At 37.6% G+C, this 17,263-nt stretch overlaps 6 protein-coding genes across 8 annotated transcripts; 3 read left to right on the forward strand and 3 right to left on the reverse strand.

Moving 5' to 3' along the window:
- The first annotated feature begins 72 nt into the window (after positions 1 to 72).
- Positions 73 to 2,822, forward strand: LOC143216842 (death-associated protein 1). Its single transcript, XM_076440331.1, has 3 exons — positions 73 to 228; positions 531 to 630; positions 1,426 to 2,822. Exons 1-3 carry the CDS (start codon positions 180 to 182, stop codon positions 1,583 to 1,585), a joined length of 309 nt encoding a protein of 102 aa, XP_076296446.1. The 5' UTR covers positions 73 to 179; the 3' UTR covers positions 1,586 to 2,822.
- A 190-nt stretch (positions 2,823 to 3,012) lies between these two features.
- Prosbeta5 (Proteasome beta5 subunit) lies at positions 3,013 to 5,095 on the reverse strand. The gene is made up of 5 exons (XM_076440305.1): positions 4,892 to 5,095; positions 4,101 to 4,257; positions 3,690 to 3,902; positions 3,237 to 3,470; positions 3,013 to 3,164 (listed from the first exon to the last, which is right to left on the reverse strand). The coding sequence occupies exons 1-5, from the start codon at positions 5,033 to 5,035 to the stop codon at positions 3,064 to 3,066; spliced, it is 849 nt and encodes a 282-aa protein (XP_076296420.1). The 5' UTR covers positions 5,036 to 5,095; the 3' UTR covers positions 3,013 to 3,063.
- An 819-nt stretch (positions 5,096 to 5,914) lies between these two features.
- Positions 5,915 to 8,889, forward strand: LOC143216833 (motile sperm domain-containing protein 1). The gene is made up of 7 exons (XM_076440316.1): positions 5,915 to 6,190; positions 6,517 to 6,568; positions 6,800 to 6,976; positions 7,311 to 7,474; positions 7,555 to 7,714; positions 8,181 to 8,324; positions 8,468 to 8,889. The coding sequence occupies exons 3-7, from the start codon at positions 6,832 to 6,834 to the stop codon at positions 8,497 to 8,499; spliced, it is 645 nt and encodes a 214-aa protein (XP_076296431.1). The 5' UTR covers positions 5,915 to 6,190; positions 6,517 to 6,568; positions 6,800 to 6,831; the 3' UTR covers positions 8,500 to 8,889.
- A 240-nt stretch (positions 8,890 to 9,129) lies between these two features.
- On the reverse strand, positions 9,130 to 12,049 carry LOC143216832 (eukaryotic translation initiation factor 4E type 2). Of its 3 annotated transcripts, none has more exons than XM_076440313.1 (6): positions 11,849 to 12,048; positions 11,216 to 11,297; positions 10,899 to 11,141; positions 10,120 to 10,272; positions 9,846 to 10,052; positions 9,130 to 9,287 (listed from the first exon to the last, which is right to left on the reverse strand). In XM_076440313.1, the coding sequence occupies exons 1-5, from the start codon at positions 11,866 to 11,868 to the stop codon at positions 9,897 to 9,899; spliced, it is 654 nt and encodes a 217-aa protein (XP_076296428.1). In that variant the 5' UTR covers positions 11,869 to 12,048; the 3' UTR covers positions 9,130 to 9,287; positions 9,846 to 9,896. The 3 variants fall into 3 exon arrangements, with proteins under 3 accessions (XP_076296428.1, XP_076296430.1, XP_076296429.1); XM_076440315.1 differs by having other exon boundaries at positions 11,216 to 11,288; positions 11,849 to 12,047; XM_076440314.1 differs by lacking the exon at positions 9,130 to 9,287 and adding an exon at positions 9,309 to 9,748 and having other exon boundaries at positions 11,849 to 12,049.
- Positions 12,050 to 12,208: 159 nt separating this feature from the next.
- Positions 12,209 to 14,127, forward strand: LOC143216826 (uncharacterized). Its single transcript, XM_076440303.1, has 2 exons — positions 12,209 to 12,354; positions 12,843 to 14,127. The coding sequence occupies exons 1-2, from the start codon at positions 12,250 to 12,252 to the stop codon at positions 13,884 to 13,886; spliced, it is 1,149 nt and encodes a 382-aa protein (XP_076296418.1). The 5' UTR covers positions 12,209 to 12,249; the 3' UTR covers positions 13,887 to 14,127.
- Positions 14,128 to 14,217: 90 nt separating this feature from the next.
- Positions 14,218 to 16,700, reverse strand: LOC143216831 (PSME3-interacting protein-like). The gene is made up of 6 exons (XM_076440312.1): positions 16,414 to 16,700; positions 15,899 to 16,002; positions 15,731 to 15,829; positions 15,382 to 15,601; positions 15,210 to 15,274; positions 14,218 to 14,689 (listed from the first exon to the last, which is right to left on the reverse strand). The coding sequence occupies exons 2-6, from the start codon at positions 15,993 to 15,995 to the stop codon at positions 14,343 to 14,345; spliced, it is 828 nt and encodes a 275-aa protein (XP_076296427.1). The 5' UTR covers positions 15,996 to 16,002; positions 16,414 to 16,700; the 3' UTR covers positions 14,218 to 14,342.
- Between the last annotated feature and the right edge of the window lie 563 nt (positions 16,701 to 17,263).

Below are 17,263 nucleotides of genomic sequence, written 5' to 3' on the forward strand. Positions count from 1 at the left end.
GGAACGTCCCTGACGTCCTCCCCACTACTCACATCCATGTATACGTGTCTATATTCTATATACATATTACAGCACCGGCCGCCATCGAATTAGTGTGATCGTTGAATCGTTGTCGCAGTGGAACGTGCGAAACATATTTTCCACGGATAATCCAGTAAAATCATCTTATCACCTTTCAAATGTCGAGTCCCGACGAGTCGAAACTGAAGGGCGGTCATCCCCCTGCAGGTAACAAATACAATCCTTAATAATTCATCGAAACTGGACGAAAAAGGTTACCGTGTTTACATAAATACATGTTATCCATGGAGTGACGCGTAGTATGTATGTACGCACCTGCCGAACATTTCAAGGTCGTCTGATCCACCAACAATTATTTCCCAATTGTTAAATATCTTCTTCTGTATTTTCTTTTATGTATTCTTTTATGTATTCACAAACAACAATTATTTCCCCATTGTTAAATATATTCTTTTGTATATTCTTCTAAATATTCTTTTTATACATTCTATTTTGTATTCCCGACGCAGTGAAAGCAGGCGGCATGCGAATCACGCAGCACAAATCGCCAAAGGAGGACCGCGAGATCAAGCCAATCAAGGATGCGGACGATACTAAATCATGGAGCAGGTAAGCATTAAGTATTATTGTCTAGTACATGCACACATAGCGAACTTATCGTACACATAGTATAACGAAATTTGTAATTGACGAAAGAGAAAGAAAAATGGAAAGATTGCGAATAGCAATTGCAATTTTAAAATAGCAGCTTGACTCGCTGTGCATGTAGCAATAAAATCTGTAATTCACAAAAGAAAAAGAACAAAGGAAAAATTGTAAACAGCAAAACATGTAGCACGACTCACAATGCTTTTCGTAGCAAAGTTAATGTACGTGTAGCAATAGAATCTATCATTGACAAAGAAGAAAGAAAAATGGAAAGATTGCAAATAGCAAAACACGTAGCACGACTCCCAATGCTTTTCGTAGCAAAGTTAACATATGCGTAGCAATAGAATCTATTGTTGACGAGAAAGAAAGAAAAATGGAAAGATTGCGAATAGCAAAACATGTGACTTACTATATCTGTTACACTCTTGCAGTAAACTTTGTGAATAATGTGCGCAGAATTGTGCAATATGGTGCAATGGAACGGAACTCTCCTTGCCCTATGATCAGTATTATTTTCACACGCATTATCAATAGACTAGGGAAGTTTATGCAATTTGCAATTTTTCGAGACTGTTTTGAAGAAGGAGAATCCAAATGGAATATTATTTTCAGTGGTAGTAGCCTTTGTAGATCTGAATTATATCTAGATTTGTCTAGGCTCTGTCGAAGGATATATTCTGACATTTTTTCAACATTTTCGGAAGCTATAAATGCATAAAAATGCGCAATCTAGTTTATCGATTCTAATTTCAGTCCACCGAAGACCATAATGATCAGCGGATTCTCCGGTAAGGGGAATGCAGACTTTCCACCGGAGGCTGTGCAAGTCTTCCATGAGAAGCCCACGCCAACCCACGACGCACGCCCCATCCACAGTTCGCGTCCAATCGTCATCCAACAACCCAGAAAGTGAACGACACAGACGTAATTCACAAATACAGGGCTGGAGTTAAACATAAACCGCCCATCATATGCATTAAACTAAGAAATAAGGGATTATAGGTACGCGTTAGGCTGTTGCGTACAAGATGCTCCATTTTTATACGCAACATCTTAACGCAGAAAGTTTCACTGCGACTGTGTGTACATGAAACATGTGACTCGTTTGCGGAGGAACTGTGGTTTTCTGTGAGACGAGAGGAAATACCTCGCGAGAGTTTATCACTGTTATCAAGAGAAAGAAAGAGAGAGAATTTATTTTTTATCGCAACGCCGCGCGATTCCAGTATTTGCATTTAGGCGATCGACCGACGCGAGCTTCGCCTTATCAGATTATTATTATCTCTGGATCGTTCCATGCGAAATCGATCAGTTTTTCACGTGACCCTCGTCGATTTTGTTCTAACGAATCATGTTGTAGTCCATGTGAAATTAAATAATTTCTCCATTCCTCGATAGTCAACTTATACGAACACATTTCTTAAAAATTTCAGTCGCTCCGACCCATCGTCGAGAAAGAGAATTTGTTTCCTTTTTCCGACGTTATAAAATTAATTATCGAGGATTGGAAAAATTATTTTAAAATAGCCCGATCCTTTCCGAATAAAACAAAACAAAATGTAGCTCGATCAGACAAACAGTTCCCGAGATAAAAATTCCTAATCGAGGTCCGTTTTCGCCAAAATCGACGGAAATTACAAATTTTGAAGGACTATAATTTCTAAAAAGAAATGCAAACCCGGCAAAACGATTACTTAAACCTCCCCTAATTTCGCATGGACTACTACATATTTCATTTGGAACAAAATCGACTGCGGGATAACGTCGAAAAGTAATCGATTTCGCATGGAATTACCTCTCCGGAGATACTATACGCACCTTATTAGAAAAGTTATATCGTAAACCGTACGTAACTGTTCTCGGGATCAGAATGCGTTGCAAGATGCAGCGTTCGAGGTGCTAACACTACTCCGCGCTGTATTTTGTTTCTAAGTGTGCGTGTCCCTGCAGTGTATAGTCGATCTTAGAAATTCAGTTAATCCGCGCGACATTTCGCGATTCGAAAGAACGTACTGCAATATACTGCGTGGAACGAGTGTCGTCACGTTGGCCACAGTTTACACGAGACGTGAAACGAAGAAATGTACGTTCTTGTACGGAAATATTCTTGTACGATACAATAAATATTCGTATACTAGGTTTCTCAGTTACTCTGTCCTGTTCTCTGTGTCCCGATTTATTATTTTCTTAGATGGTGTCACAATCTCGGGGGTAGAGGTCTCAGAAAAAATTCTGGCGCATTATACTGGCGTTAACTTGGGGGAACAAAGCTGAAATTGCAATTTCCTCGCTCCCGATTTTCATTTTATATTGTCTTGAACGATCATTCCCGAAATTGAATGCTTTTAGAAATCGATTTTATTAAAGAAAAGATTTACGAGAACAAAATAATTAATTAGTTCCTTTCTGCTTCTGCTCCTGGTACATATAATGAAGATCTTTGCAGTCCTCGTCAGAAATGTGTACCCAACCAGTCGACTTAACGTGATAGACTGCAAAATAAATTTGCTCGATTACATCTTACTATCAGTTATATTTAAGTATTAGTTTTAGCTTCGACATACCTCTCACAATACCACCGGAGTAAGCATCTCTGTGAGTGGCATGATAAATAGACCTTCTGCCGAGTTCATAAGCTTCCTCATCAGTTAAATCCCAGTGGTATCCAGAATCTAGCGCTCCGAAGGCATAGATAGATCCAGATCCTACGCTGAAAATTTTCCCTGGAGTGCGAGTGCCTTCCGAATCCACATAATACAGACCGGGTCCTCTTTTATCCCAGCCGGCAAGCATCATACCTACATTAATAAATAATAATTATTAATAAACGCGCATTACTAACTGCAAGATAAATGTACAAAACACAGAAGACATAGAAAAAGGATGCACGAATATGTTTTCATCCCAGAAATCCTTCAGGATTAATTTCTAAAAATAAATCAGTAGCGTACCTCCAGAAATAAGTTAGCCGTTGACTTTTTAATGGGAATTACGCTAGTATAAGAAGAATAACTAACCGATACTCAATCCCATTCCTTTGTAATTGTACACTATGTTCGACAGGAGCTTGCTGGCAGCTGCGATGGAGATCCGTTCTCTGTTTCTCAGTTCGTACATGCGACACTCCTTCGACAGCACTCGATCCCAGTAGACGCAATCAGCTGCACCACCGGCTAACGTTCCCAGAAGATAATTGTTGATCTCTACTATCTTCTTCATCGTGGACGAGCCTGCAAGATTAAATCTCGTAAAACGTTCCTGGAAGCTTCGAGCACTCTCCGCGCCTCACAAATTGTCCCTAGAGACAGAATCGAATGTGCAAGGAGCGAAATGACCCAATTGGACAGCTTCCTGCTGCGTTTCTTTTGAATTCCTGCCTCGAGATAAGTTAAAAGGCACCGAGAGTACGAGTATAGTTTGAAATGTACCAATGAACTGTCCTCCCGTCGCACGAGAGTCGACGGCGAGAATGATGCCGCCTTGGTACTGGAAACCCAAAGTGGTGGTTCCATGATCGAACTTGATTTTTATCTGCCTTCCGGTCTCGTCGGTTCCTTCTGTGAGACGAGCTAAGTTTTCCGCTGGCTGTATATGTAAAAAGTATTCAGAAATTAGTAAGATCCATGGATATATACTGGGTGTACCAGATAAAAAGTATTACAAGCTGTTTTCTTGGGATTTCACGAAGATGTTCATTAATTCGAATTAATTTTTGGTTTCAAATTAAATGGTTAAGCAGGGCCAACATTTTTAGTATATGTTACATCTTTTTCGGGGGGTAATTTTTCGGCTGAGATTTTTTGTTATTTTTCAATTTTCCAATAAGAAAAAATTGATAATACTTTCCATTTAAAGAAATGTCGGAAGCCCACTTTCTCCCTCGAAAAAATTTATTAAATACTGAAATATTTGCCGTCCTTAACGATTTAAGTTTTTAAAAAATTAGTTCGATATAAACAGCTTGTAACATTTTATCTGGTACACCCTGTATATATAATATAAACTTCTAACCTGTACGTAAAATTTTGTATTTTGTTGATGTATATACCGATGATAGATAATTTTCATTTAATTTATGTGTGAAGGGTTCGTATAAATTGGAAGACTATTGTAAATACTTTGAGAAATGGTTGAAGAATTATTGCGAATAATTGGATGATGTTGCAAATTTAAATGCAGTTACTAAAGAAAATGAAATATATTAAATTTTTCTACTTACGTTTATATATGGCGGTAAAGCTAGTTGAGTGTTATTGATGAAGTTTCTACTGTACGCTTCGATTTCACGCGAAAAGTCATCTTTTTCACGTGTCGCGTTGAAATCAACAAACGACTTGAGACCGCAAACTTCAGCGAGCGCCATTTTTCTGATAGTCTTCGCAGTTTTCAGTGTTGAATGCTTGTCATCTTCGTGATTCACTATATGCGTGATAGTTGGCGCTAGTGATGGCGATATCGATATGTATTCTGTATCGATACATTGATAATGAAAGTATATCGATGTAAGTGATATATCGGACATGAAGTATAGAAATCACAGGTGACGATGTGTGTTACCATTTCATTCTCAATCATTCTCAATTTTTATATTATATAATTCTCAATTTTTATATTGAAGTTTCATCAAATATCTATAAAGATAAAATTGACAATGACAGTATTTAATAATATACTTTCATCAAAAATAATATTTTTAATAATATTTAGATTCCTGAGGTCAATTTAAATAATCCTTTCCTTTGCGAAAATCTTCTCCGCGGCTTCGTCAGGTCAAGAATGACACTGACCAATTAGAGCGTGGCTCATACTGAGCCTGGCGTTGGCATTGGCCGAGCCGATACACGTCCACGCTCTGATTGGTCCGCGTTTTCCATTAATAACTCTTAAACAAAGCCCAACGAAGCCTCGAAGAAGATTTTCGCAAAATAAAATAGTTCCTTGTGTAATCATGTAATTATATCCTCCTTCATATTTCATATTTTCCATGGTTCATATTCTCCTATCCACCTCCTATCCATGAATGATTCGTTGAATGATCACCGTGTATATGTATATATATATATATATATATATATGTACGAGAACCTTTTTTTTTTTTTTTTTTTTTTTTTTAAACGAGGAGGGGAAAATACATTCCGTACGTAGTGAGGGACCTATACATATACAACCATATTTCCAGTACTTCCGTATTCCGTATACAAATTGTAATATGTATAGGTACACATACACACATATATCAACATATATATAACATGTTTTATCACAGAAAGGAGACAATAAAAGTAACAGATCGTATAATACACAGACAGTTCTTACATCTAATAAGAATAGAATAAATTAATATAAAAATAAAAAGGAAGAAAACAATCGTCATTATTTGTTACATATACAATGCATACATTTTATTCGCATTATTTACGAATGTTTAATATCATAAGAATGGAGAAAAGCATTCTCCGACGATTCATCGAGATCCCTGACAAAAGATAGAAAGAAACAGTTGATTCCCAGCGACACAGTAAGCAGAGATAAACAGTGTTGCATCTGGTTGCATCTCTTTATTCACGGGTTTCATTCACAATTCACACCGCAAATCTCGGTGAATCCAAGCAAACATAAATATTACTCAACGAAACTTGTGCTTACGCTGCTAACGAGCTCGCAAATACAAAAGCCACTATGTACATAATTAATTACACGTACATCGCAGTCGATTAACGCGACCGTATAGCCGTACGTTAACGTGATTGGACATTTTTCTACGGCGATACAATATTTATAATTGTTTACACTTGCATCGTTAAAATTCGTAACATTTATTATATTTCCAAGGTTTATTTGCAGAGCTTTCTCTCGAAATCAAATTGCATATTTGTCGAAGTATTTCATTTCTGAGGTAAGTTCTTTCTACGACAATATTTATTTAGTTATTATATTTGTAAATTGTGTATTTTTGACGTTGGAGTATCGAAAAAAAATTATTCTCTTTCCGTGAAGAGAAATATATATATATATATATAAATATGAATTATTCGTAAATTGTAACTCTGATGTTGGAGATGTATCCAAAAGTGTTCGAATTAAGAAAGTCGTGATTTAGGTAATTAAGAATATCGGAATGTTACAGGTGCATGGACTGCGAAGAGTCGAAGAGGTATAATGCAGGTCCAACTAGCAGCAACGCCTCGGAAGTTGCCAGTGTTCGTGTTCCCCCAAAGCATCACGTTCTTCCTGGACGACCAGTCGACGCACAAGCAAGTTCTGACTCTGTATAATCCGTACGATTTTCCTGTGAAATTCAAAGGTAAATATTCAACGTGTACAGAAGGTAATAACCAAGTAGACTGCGAATTTTATGCGTTTACAGGAAAATTAAACGGACGAAATACAAAATCGTAAGGAAAATTTGAAAAATCGTATATATTGATATATGATCTCTCCTCTATTAGAATCGTTAAGGAAAAGAAATAACGTTCAATTCGCTTTCTATCTCTTGCGATCGACGAAGACAATTTTTATTTCACGTAAAGATCCGCAGTCTAGTAATTCGATTGCGCTGTACAGCAACAAATTTGGTCAGTGAAACGTTCCATCGAACGATGGAAATGTTGTTCTCATAGAAACAATTATTATTACAGTATTGTGCACAGCGCCGAACAAGTATAAAGTAGTGGATCCGGAAGGAACGATTAAGGCGAGATGCTGCGTGGACATTGTGGTCAGACATATAGCGCTTCTGTTGAACAATTGCAATGTTATCGACAAGTTTAGGATACAGATGCAAGAGCATCCAACGAAGCAGGTAATTTCTGAACGTAGCGATGATCTCTTTGCTGTATATTATCAAAGTAATATAATCGAAGACCGTGGGAATATCGACAGGCTATAGGAAAGCGAGACGTCGAAGCTAAGCTTGTTTCCGGGACAACGGATACAGCTGGCAGATCCACGCCTGATCCAGAAATGTTTCAACAGCTTCCTATAAACGAATCTAGACAACAACAATCCTACGCGCTTATAGCTCAAAATAAAGCGATTGACAGTAAGTAGATGTATTTCTAGATGTTCAAAACTGAAAATTAACTGCCCATCACGAACTTAGAATAGAGAAGTTCTAGTTTACTTGAAAACAATCATTGCGTTTACCCATTGCAGAATGCAAATCCAAGATACCGTTAAAATGACCAAAGTTGCAAAACCATTCGTTTCATCGAGACATTCAAGATAAACGTGCGAAAACAGTTCTGTCGTTAGATAGGAAACAAAAGAATTATATTGTCGTGGACGAAGGTTATTATTTTCAGTTTCTTAAATTATCGTTCGAAGAAATCGATCGAGAAGCTCGCCAGAGTTCAAAGCGGAATAAAAGCATGCTCTCTTCGAATTTGTCGTACCCTTCGTTCATGTTGCACTGTAAAACAGTTAACGGATAATCGAATAGCGTCTTAAATGTTCAAAGCACTCGGTGGCTTGCTTCTACGTGCACAAATTGATTTCTTAATTTCCAGGAGGAACGAATTACGTCGCGTTGCTCGCTGGAATCGTGTGTATAGTTGGACTACTTCTTCCTACGGAGGGAGAACAGAACAATAGAGTGCCTGACTATCTCCATCTCTCGATAAACTTTAAATTAATATTCTCCTTCGTGTTAGGTGAGTAAGCAGATACTTCTCAGAACACTTCTTCGAGAACTGAGAACTCGAAATGTTAGCTTTCTCCCAAAAGTTTCTTTCGGAATGTGTTCCTCTTTTGGGACAACCTAATATAATCTAATAAATATTCACATTTGTTGCAGGCATGGTTACCATAATTATTCTAAGGCTATAATTCTGGGATCTACGTGCGCGAACGAAAGAAAGAAATCTTGACGGATCGTTCGAATTGACTTTGTACGATGAAAAAGGCGTGGGATGAAAAAGGCACAACTAATATAAGGTTCTTTGCTGTTAAGTCTCTCTTTTGATACCGGATTATACTTGACTCTAGTCTGTAAACAATAAGCTGTCGCGTTGGGTTACGAGTAACGTTAATATTTATTGACACACATGTAAAATCTTCTATTCTTTTAAGACATACAACTATGAATTCTTATACAAAACTTCTCGTGTTTAATTCTGAAGATTTCACTGTCCTTTTCTACGAGAAGTCATGCTTTTTGAGATTTACCTATAAGCATTCTGTGAAATATACGATCTCGTGTACAAATGTGTAAATATATATCGTGTAGAATGAGTTATTTATTACGACCAGAGTTTGCGACGGAAAAATCCGAAAAAATTCCCCAATATGTGGCTTAATATCCGAAAGGTGTCAATTTTTTTCAGAATTTTGAATCGTCAGTGAACAGGGAAAATAGACGGAAAGTGTAGAAACGAGTTTTGGAATCTAGATAGCCCCAAATAAAAATCGTGGGAGACGATAAAGGATTTTTCTATTTTCGTATATAGAATGGGTGTCTTGTTCTTTTCTTATCAACATGTATTTATTATTTACATAAGTTACAATGGAACATTTCTGGATAAAATGCGCTTCCGAGTGAGAGACGTCCATTCGAATCTTTTAGTCGTAAAATATTTTTCTCCTAAGAAATATCTTCTCGCACGTGTACCGATTCGCTGAAAGAACATTTAAACAGTATATACAGCACTGTGAAATGTACTTCCATGTACAGGGTGTATAAAAAGTAATGGTCTACCCCTCTGGATCGGTGGACATTATTCCTACATTATAAAATACTAATCTGAAGTATAGGTGCGCTTACAAATTTTTTCTTATCTTCTGTTCCTCCTTTGGATCCACAGCGTACTGCCGTTTACGCGAATAAGCGAAGAAGCGGCACGCGACGGGACACAGATGATTCTCGAAAAATCAATATCTTCTTGGAAATGATTGTTTTCCTTTCAACCGATCGGCGATCGAATACATTGTATGATGGGAGGGCAGAGTTTTAGCGCAGAAGTCGCGTCTAGATCGCGGAACTATTTCGATCGTGGTCGGAGCAACTTGTTCGCGTTCGGACGTGATCGCGCCAGTGAATAATAGCGTGCTGTGAATCCGATCGGAGGAACAGAAGATTCTGAAAAATTTGTAAGTATATTTTACATTAGTATTTTATAATTTAGATGCATCCAGATACATAGGCGTGACGAAGTGTACACTTCTGTCAGTGTTACCTCAGGATCCGTCGCGAAGTGCTGAAACAGCTGAGTCGACATCGGACAGTATTAGAGCCGATGAACGTTCTTTAAACTTTCGTTATGGGTTTTGTACTCCATAGAGGCATTCGCTGGAAGATGTAATACTCTCCTCAACGTGTCTCTAATGCGTGCTGTGGTTGCATAATCTGACGCGGTTTTGTTCCACACGCAGATTATGTCTTCCTGAAAGAGTGCGACAAGATATTTAATGTATAATTAATGGATTTCTAAATGGATCGTTTGAACTTACTTGAAATCTTATGGACACCACAGCTCCGCAGATCTCTTCTCCAACCATAAATTGCTCCCCCAGCATGGCTAATATCAAGTTCTCCCAACATCTAGACGCTAAACCCTTTTTTAATCTCACCACCCATTTGCCTCCTTTCTGGTTCGCTTCGTCCTGAATCGAGAAATACGTTTATCATTAGACTGCGGGTTAGGGTGGCTCTTATTTACATTTGTAAAATGTTCTTTTTTTTTCGAAACTATTTATCGCATCGAAAAACATGTCAAACAAAATTTGTAGATCTGAACGGGCTGCGTCTTTTATGTCCCATTACTTTTTGTCGTAAAACAAACGGTTTTCAAAGAAATTGAGAAAAACGTCGGACCAAATGAATGAAACATTAAAATAATTAATTGAATGCTGATAAAATCGTTTTTCTCGAATATCTTCTAAACTATTTACCGCGTCGAAAAACATGTTAAACAAAACCTGTAGATCTGGACGGGCTGCGTCTTTTATGTTCTATAACTTTTTTTCGTAGAATGAATGGTTTCCGAGAAAGTTGAACTGATCCCAACCCTAATCTAAACAAGTCGGATCTCTTTTAAAATTGCAAACAACGCCATGTAAAACAGTCAAGATCATCTGGACCCTCCAAAATCATTTACAAACTCTCGTTAAGCCCAAATCCACATCTCGAAAACCAGCTAAATTCAAACAGAAACATTTCTTCATCCTCCGAGAAGCCTGAAAGACCAGAATTCCCATTACAGGTCACCAAAATACAAAACAATACGTACCTCCCACATCGGTTTGATCCCGACTTTGAAAAGATGAAAGTCCGTGGGCGCCGTCAATTCCCATGGCCGCACCAAGTGGCTGTAAAGACTCCAGAACTGTTCGACGCTGGCGAACCTACCCACCAGCTTTAAATTCTGATCGTAGCTCTGTATGCTGGGTTGTTTGCCAGGACTCCGTTGACTGTACCATAATGCATATGCGTATTGTAATTTGTGCTCATTCGGATTGATTTCTATACGAGGCTACAATAAGTACGTACTACCGTTAACAATTAAAAACACGTCGATATCGACGGAGAGACAATGTTTTTACTTACTAGCGGATCTTTCTCGGACTTTTGATTATCTTTCAACTGGGTTTGATCGTCCACACTTTCGCTCGCCTTCAACCTACAAGCACTGCTATCGTTTATACCATTAAATCTCTAAGTTTCCGTTGCCTACCCAAGCTGGGCTTCTCGGAACAGCTTCGAAAGCGATTTCTACTCGGCGGAACCAATGGATTTGGAAATTAATTTGTGATTTGGTTGCTTCGCAATTTTAATCAGCAATTTTGGCAAGATTGAATGGACAAATAAAATTTGACAAATGTCGAGACACACTTTTGAAAATTACTCGTGTAATTAAACTTTCAGACAATTTTAATCAGCAATTTCAGCAAGATTGAATGGACAAATAAAATTTGACAAATGTCGGGACACATTTTTCGCTTCGCAGAATATTTTGAAAATTATTTGACTGTGTCTAATTAAACTTATAATGAATAAAACTAATAATAAGACTTGTAAAACTGTGTTTGATTGCTTGATTGTAATACGACAAAAAGCAATGAAATTTTGATAAAATTAAAAATTGTATTTGATCGAATTGGTTGTCCATTTAAAACGCAACCTAACCTCAAATCTAAAGACAAATAAGGAGAAGGTTATTTAGTTTTAGATTGCACTTACGCTTCGAATTTATTGGACATGTTTTTCGGGCTGTGATTTATAGTTTATATAAATTGTATAGAGAATAGTAAGTAAATACTATAAATGGTTTATATATTTCAATAAATATAAATAAAAATATAAACACTTCTCGTTCTCTGTTCCCTATGAATTGCTATATTGCTATGATTGCTATGAATGTTTTCGAGAAATTGTTGTTCTCCCTTCTCCCCACCACTCTCACGCCCACTCTCTCTCTATTTTCCACTATTTTCTCGAGATTTGACGTCGGGAATTTTGTGTTCGAACGTTGGCTATACTCAGTGATGATCAATGGATAGCAGCCAATAGCAGCGCGCATAGCTTCACAAAATCTTTTCTTATACTCACTCTATTCTCTATAAGTCTATGGCTCTAACACGATGGAAGACTTGTGCCCGCTGTGTTTGAATAATGGTAGAAAAAGGAGCGTGAAGTTATTTCAAGTAAATCTGCAAGAAGCTGTGCGGATGTGCCAAGAGGACGAGGTAACAATAATATTTCCCAAGTTTCGATGATCTCTCGCTCGTGATTATTTTCTTTAATTTTTATTTCGCGTTTTTATATTGCAAATTTTCAAGGTTAGAAACCTAAAACTAATTTCGGTTATTTCAGTGTCCGTGATGAAAGACATTTACAATATTCACAATATGTTATAATGTTCAATTCATTTATTTACAACATTCACAATATTTACAATTTTCACAAGAGTTACAATATTCAAAGATATTTACAATACTCACACAAGAGTTACAAATATTCAAAGATATCTACAATATTCAAAAAGATATTTACGATATTCAGAGAGATATTTACGATATTCAGAGAGATATTTATAATATTCAAAGTGATATTTACAATATTTACGCTATTCACAATATTCAAAGATATTTACAATATTCACAATATCTGCAATATCACAATAAGTTACTGTTATAAACTGTTCTTTCAACTAATCCCATTTTATTTATTCCAGTGTCCATGGCCCTTCGGTTATAAACCCTTCACATTCAGTCCCCGCATAGTGGGAAAAATATGGTCCTACTACTGGGACGATCATTCTTCAAAGCCCAAAGAATCCCTTTCATCTTCTACCAAACAACAACCTCTGCGTAGTAAAACCTTATCAACAGACCTTCTTATTACTCCCCAAACATCAAGCGTAAATCATTTCCAAAACAACAGTCTTTGCGAGGAGAAAGAAAAAGAAGAAAAAACCTTGGATCACGATTTCCACGTAGCACCGCACAGCGAACCAGGAAACAAAGAATTCCAAAAGAACTCTGCGCAACCATCTTACAACTCGCACACAATTAATAACAGTTTCGAATCAATCGATATTGAAAAAGACAATGGGGATGCTGCTAAAGAACTTACAATGCAGAAGAGAAACATCAATGCTTCCGTAAAGGTTCCTCCCGTTAACGAATCTCCAAGTACACAGGCTGAAAAGTTTCTTTCCGAAGGTTGCAACGAAGCGACCAAAGTGGAATCCAGTGTAAACACCACTGAAGTGAAGATAGACGGTCTCCCTCCGATAAAGTTGTCTTATGAAATTCCTCTCTGCCCGACGGTTGCGTCTAATCTGGAAGAGAGCCCTGAAAGAGCAGTTTCCAGCGATGGAAAGTCCTCCGCGACAAGGAACGCCGTTGCAAAACACAGTTTAACGAGTGGGAAACGGTACGCGAAGTTCAGTTTCTGTAATATTAAGAAGACTTTGGGGACAACGGGTTCGATGGATGTGTCGAATAACAGTCGAGGGACTGGAAATAATTCTGAAAAGGTTTCTATCGGGCAGGAGATAATCGTAAATAGTAACGAAGACGGTGGGAAGTTGAACGGTTCAATTGGATGCTCCTCTGACTTCTCGAAGAACAGATGTGAAAGTATTTCGGAGAATAGTTGGACCAAGACTGATAACGTTAATATAGATACTGTTTTAGATGATTTTTTGAGTAGTAATTGTGGTGATGAGAAGGTTGTAGTAAATGATGACTGGATTAATTCTTTGTTGATTTGATATTGTGAGAATTTGAAATGGGAAATATGACTGTTAACGGTAGATTTTGGACGAAAGATTTGGAAGACGCTGCGCTAGGATCCTTCGAAGAGCATAAAAAAATATTGCTTGCTCGCTGAATGCAGCTCAACCGGGTGATCGAAGAAATTCGAAAAATAATCGAATGAATCGACTTGTTTATATATATATATATGTACATAAAAAATATATTACATAAACAATGTATATTTGTTTAGAACGACATACATAATTATTCTCTTATAGATATATTTGTAATGTGAGCAAATCGATACGACTTAATAGCGGTTCACAGAGAGAAACAAAGAGAAAACTCATTGGGAAAAATATATATTTGCATCTGACTATTACAATGAATCGTAAGAAGCGAGACGATCGTGTCCGTGTATATATATCGATAAAAAAGAAACCCGTTCGAAACTTGTTTTTCCAATCTATTCAGCTCTTTTCTTTCACGATTTCTTCCTTGACAAGTTTGATCTCGCGACCGAGGAGATCGTATTTGGAATGATTCGGTTCTGGATCTTGATCTGTGTCCGAGCTGCAATCGCTATCGCTGGAATCCTCGTAAGAGCCAAGCCCAGGTAAAATTCCGATACATTTCATGCCAACGATATCGTTGCTCGCTGTTTTATTTTGCGAACCGACCACGTCTCGCAGCAAAGTGTTCTCGCATTCGAAGTTTTCGTTAGTTTTCCGATCGTTTTCTTGGCAATCGTTGATCGCGGACGAATCTTTCTCCTCATCGGACGGTAATTTTCTTTTGACAGCTCGGGTACTTTCCCCTACAAGAGAAAACATAATCTTAGACGAGTTTTCACAATGGCTATCGAAGCATTCGAAAGCTCACTAAGAAAAACCCCTCCGAGGAAAATTTCAGTCCTCTAGCTCGCCCGCGAAGATAGTTACAGGGTAAATTATATTTCGCGCTTATCCGAGCATTTTCCGGTCTCCGATGCTTTCCAAAATAATGAAAAAAATGCGATATATTGTGAAGCATAAGGCGCATTTTACAGAATTTTTTCCGATTTTTCTGTTGCAAACTGTGGTCGTGAAAAATGAAAACCTAACAAGTGCAAAACTCGGCGCTCTTTTCCCCGATTTTTGTTGGGGTTTTTCATTTTTCACGACCACAGTTTGCAATGAAAAAATCGGAAAAAATTCTGTAAAATGCGCCTTGGGATCCAGAATAAGTGATATTCTTTTCAGAATTTTCGAATGCATCAGAGACCGGAAAAGCGGGCTAGCTAGAGGGCTGAAATTTTACTCGGTTGTTCATGTTATCTAATTTTTTACTTTGTTCACCTTGTTTCGGCTTCTCCGAGCGTTTCACCACAACACCGGCTAACAGTTTCAATTGCGATGTGCGGCTGTAACGATAGACAAATGCAGGTTTGAATATTATATTTGAATATCATATCCGTTTGCATATTATAGAAACGCAAGAGAAACAAAATAATAATGATAACACAATTACCTTCCAGAGGAAACGTTTTTATTCGCAATTTGAGGATTCTTTAGTTCTTGCTTTAATTTATCATTCAATGACTTCTCTTGCAGAGACGCCACGGCTGCTTTAAAATCACGTATCTCCTTCTCTTCTTCCAGATTCTTCTTACGTTCTTCTTCCAGTTTCGTTCTGTCGACTAAATCCAGGAATTCCACTTCGTCGTCGTCCAAGCCTTTGATCATGTTCTCTAATTATACAGGAAAAAAATATATCTGTATTTATATGTATATAGTATGTATTAGACTCGCGTACATTTCAATACGTTTCAATACGAACAGGATGTCTTAGCCAATCGAGTATGGTGCTTCCAACTTACTTAACTTGTGCGCTTCTTCGTACTCGGCATCTCTTTTGTTCTTTTGCTCTTGCAGTCGCTCGTACAACGATCTGGGATCGCACGGCTCCTCTGGAGCCTCTATAAAGATTGAACCCCATTAGTTTGACACACCAGTTGCAATGTCGTTAGATAAGATTGATATATAACCTAGTGGTTGGTCCGCGGTCCTTACGCTCTCCCATTCTTGCTGTCTTATCCTTCGTTGCTCAGCTATCTCGGCTTCTGATATGAAGCCTGAACTCATCTTGACACTGAGAGACAAATTAGTTGTTGAGATAATAATGAATTTGAGTGCCATAAGTTCAAAGTAACTGAGTGAGAGAGAGAATTAGGAAGAGAAAGGTTAGGTTAGAATATTGTAAATATCTTAAATATTGTGAATATGGTAAATATCTTTGAATATTGTAAATATCGTAAATATTGTGAATATTGTAAATATTGAAATATTATGAATATTGTAAATATCTTTGAATATTGTAAATATCGTGAATATTGTGAATATCGTGAATATTGTAAATATCTTTCAATATTGTGAATATTGAAAATATCCTTGAATATTACGAATAGCGTGAATATTGCAAATAGTATAAATAAGTATTATATAAATATTGTGAATATATATTGTGTAAGAGGAAAATAATATGTATTTGCAAGAAACTTACGGTGATTGCTATATTTCTGCGAGAAGGGAGAAACAGAGTTGACAGAGAGACGACGATGTGACTGTGCTGCGTGTGTGATTTCAGTTTCTCGATACAAAAGCGTGTGGAACATTTATGCGGAATGATTTTTGTATCTTGTCATCGTAGAAAGCAGCAACCGTTTCTAATTGTTTCTATCTCGAATCATTTGAAATTGAATAACTAGATTTACTAATGTTGCGCGAACCAACATATCCCGCAGTCGCAGTAACGATCAGTGATGCTGCCAGACCAGACGGTCACCTTTTCTCGCGCATGCGCGTCCAAAACAGTAACGTATCTAAATAATCTAAATACCACGGTCACGGTTAAATATTCACTGATTCAATGAAATTGTTATTCAAGGGCTAAAAAAATTAGTGGGTGTATACTGGAGAATCCTCTGTGTCTGTATTGTATAATAAAGATAATTTATTCATGCAAAATGAAAAATATTGGATATTCATTACAGCAGCAAATGATTCGTGCCGCTTTTCCCATAAGACGCAATGTTAATTCCGGCACGAATTATTTGCGCTTCGTATACGTACTTACAGCGCCATCTAGCGGCAAAACGCTCAAACTGTTAGCCAAATGTTACCGACAGAGCAAGTCAGGCCGGGGAACAGCGCCATCTAGCGGCAAAAAGCTCAAACTCTTAGCCAAATGTTACCGGCAGAGCAAGTCAGGCCGTGTATACCACGGACCTAAGGAGTCAGAACCCGGGCGTGAGCACTCTCATATCCTCTCTGATACAGGGTGTCCCAGAACAAGTGTCGTTCCTTGAAATGGGAGGTTCCTGAGACCATTCTAAGAGACATTTTCCTTGGCA

Source organism: Lasioglossum baleicum, chromosome 16 (assembly GCF_051020765.1).
Source record: "Lasioglossum baleicum chromosome 16, iyLasBale1, whole genome shotgun sequence".
Taxonomy (NCBI): Eukaryota; Metazoa; Arthropoda; class Insecta; order Hymenoptera; family Halictidae; genus Lasioglossum; species Lasioglossum baleicum.

Coding starts and splice junctions, on each gene's coding strand:
- LOC143216842 (XM_076440331.1), top strand. CDS start 180: ATGTCGAGTCCCGACGAGTCGAAACTGAAGGGCGGTCATCCCCCTGCA. Junction 229..530: donor GGGCGGTCATCCCCCTGCAG/GTAACAAATACA, acceptor TTCCCGACGCAG/TGAAAGCAGGCGGCATGCGA. Junction 631..1,425: donor GATACTAAATCATGGAGCAG/GTAAGCATTAAG, acceptor TTCTAATTTCAG/TCCACCGAAGACCATAATGA.
- Prosbeta5 (XM_076440305.1), bottom strand. CDS start 5,035: ATGGCGCTCGCTGAAGTTTGCGGTCTCAAGTCGTTTGTTGATTTCAAC. Junction 3,903..4,100: donor GACGGGAGGACAGTTCATTG/GTACATTTCAAA, acceptor TTAATCTTGCAG/GCTCGTCCACGATGAAGAAG. Junction 3,471..3,689: donor AGGAATGGGATTGAGTATCG/GTTAGTTATTCT, acceptor TTATTAATGTAG/GTATGATGCTTGCCGGCTGG.
- LOC143216833 (XM_076440316.1), top strand. CDS start 6,832: ATGCAGGTCCAACTAGCAGCAACGCCTCGGAAGTTGCCAGTGTTCGTG. Junction 7,475..7,554: donor AAGAGCATCCAACGAAGCAG/GTAATTTCTGAA, acceptor GAATATCGACAG/GCTATAGGAAAGCGAGACGT. Junction 7,715..8,180: donor TCAAAATAAAGCGATTGACA/GTAAGTAGATGT, acceptor CTTAATTTCCAG/GAGGAACGAATTACGTCGCG.
- LOC143216832 (XM_076440313.1), bottom strand. CDS start 11,868: ATGTCCAATAAATTCGAAGC. Junction 11,298..11,848: donor ATGTCCAATAAATTCGAAGC/GTAAGTGCAATC, acceptor AAACGATAGCAG/TGCTTGTAGGTTGAAGGCGA. Junction 10,053..10,119: donor TGGTGTCCATAAGATTTCAA/GTAAGTTCAAAC, acceptor GCACTCTTTCAG/GAAGACATAATCTGCGTGTG.
- LOC143216826 (XM_076440303.1), top strand. CDS start 12,250: ATGGAAGACTTGTGCCCGCTGTGTTTGAATAATGGTAGAAAAAGGAGC. Junction 12,355..12,842: donor GGATGTGCCAAGAGGACGAG/GTAACAATAATA, acceptor TATTTATTCCAG/TGTCCATGGCCCTTCGGTTA.
- LOC143216831 (XM_076440312.1), bottom strand. CDS start 15,995: ATGAGTTCAGGCTTCATATCAGAAGCCGAGATAGCTGAGCAACGAAGG. Junction 15,602..15,730: donor CGAAGAAGCGCACAAGTTAA/GTAAGTTGGAAG, acceptor CTGTATAATTAG/AGAACATGATCAAAGGCTTG. Junction 15,275..15,381: donor AAAAACGTTTCCTCTGGAAG/GTAATTGTGTTA, acceptor CTATCGTTACAG/CCGCACATCGCAATTGAAAC.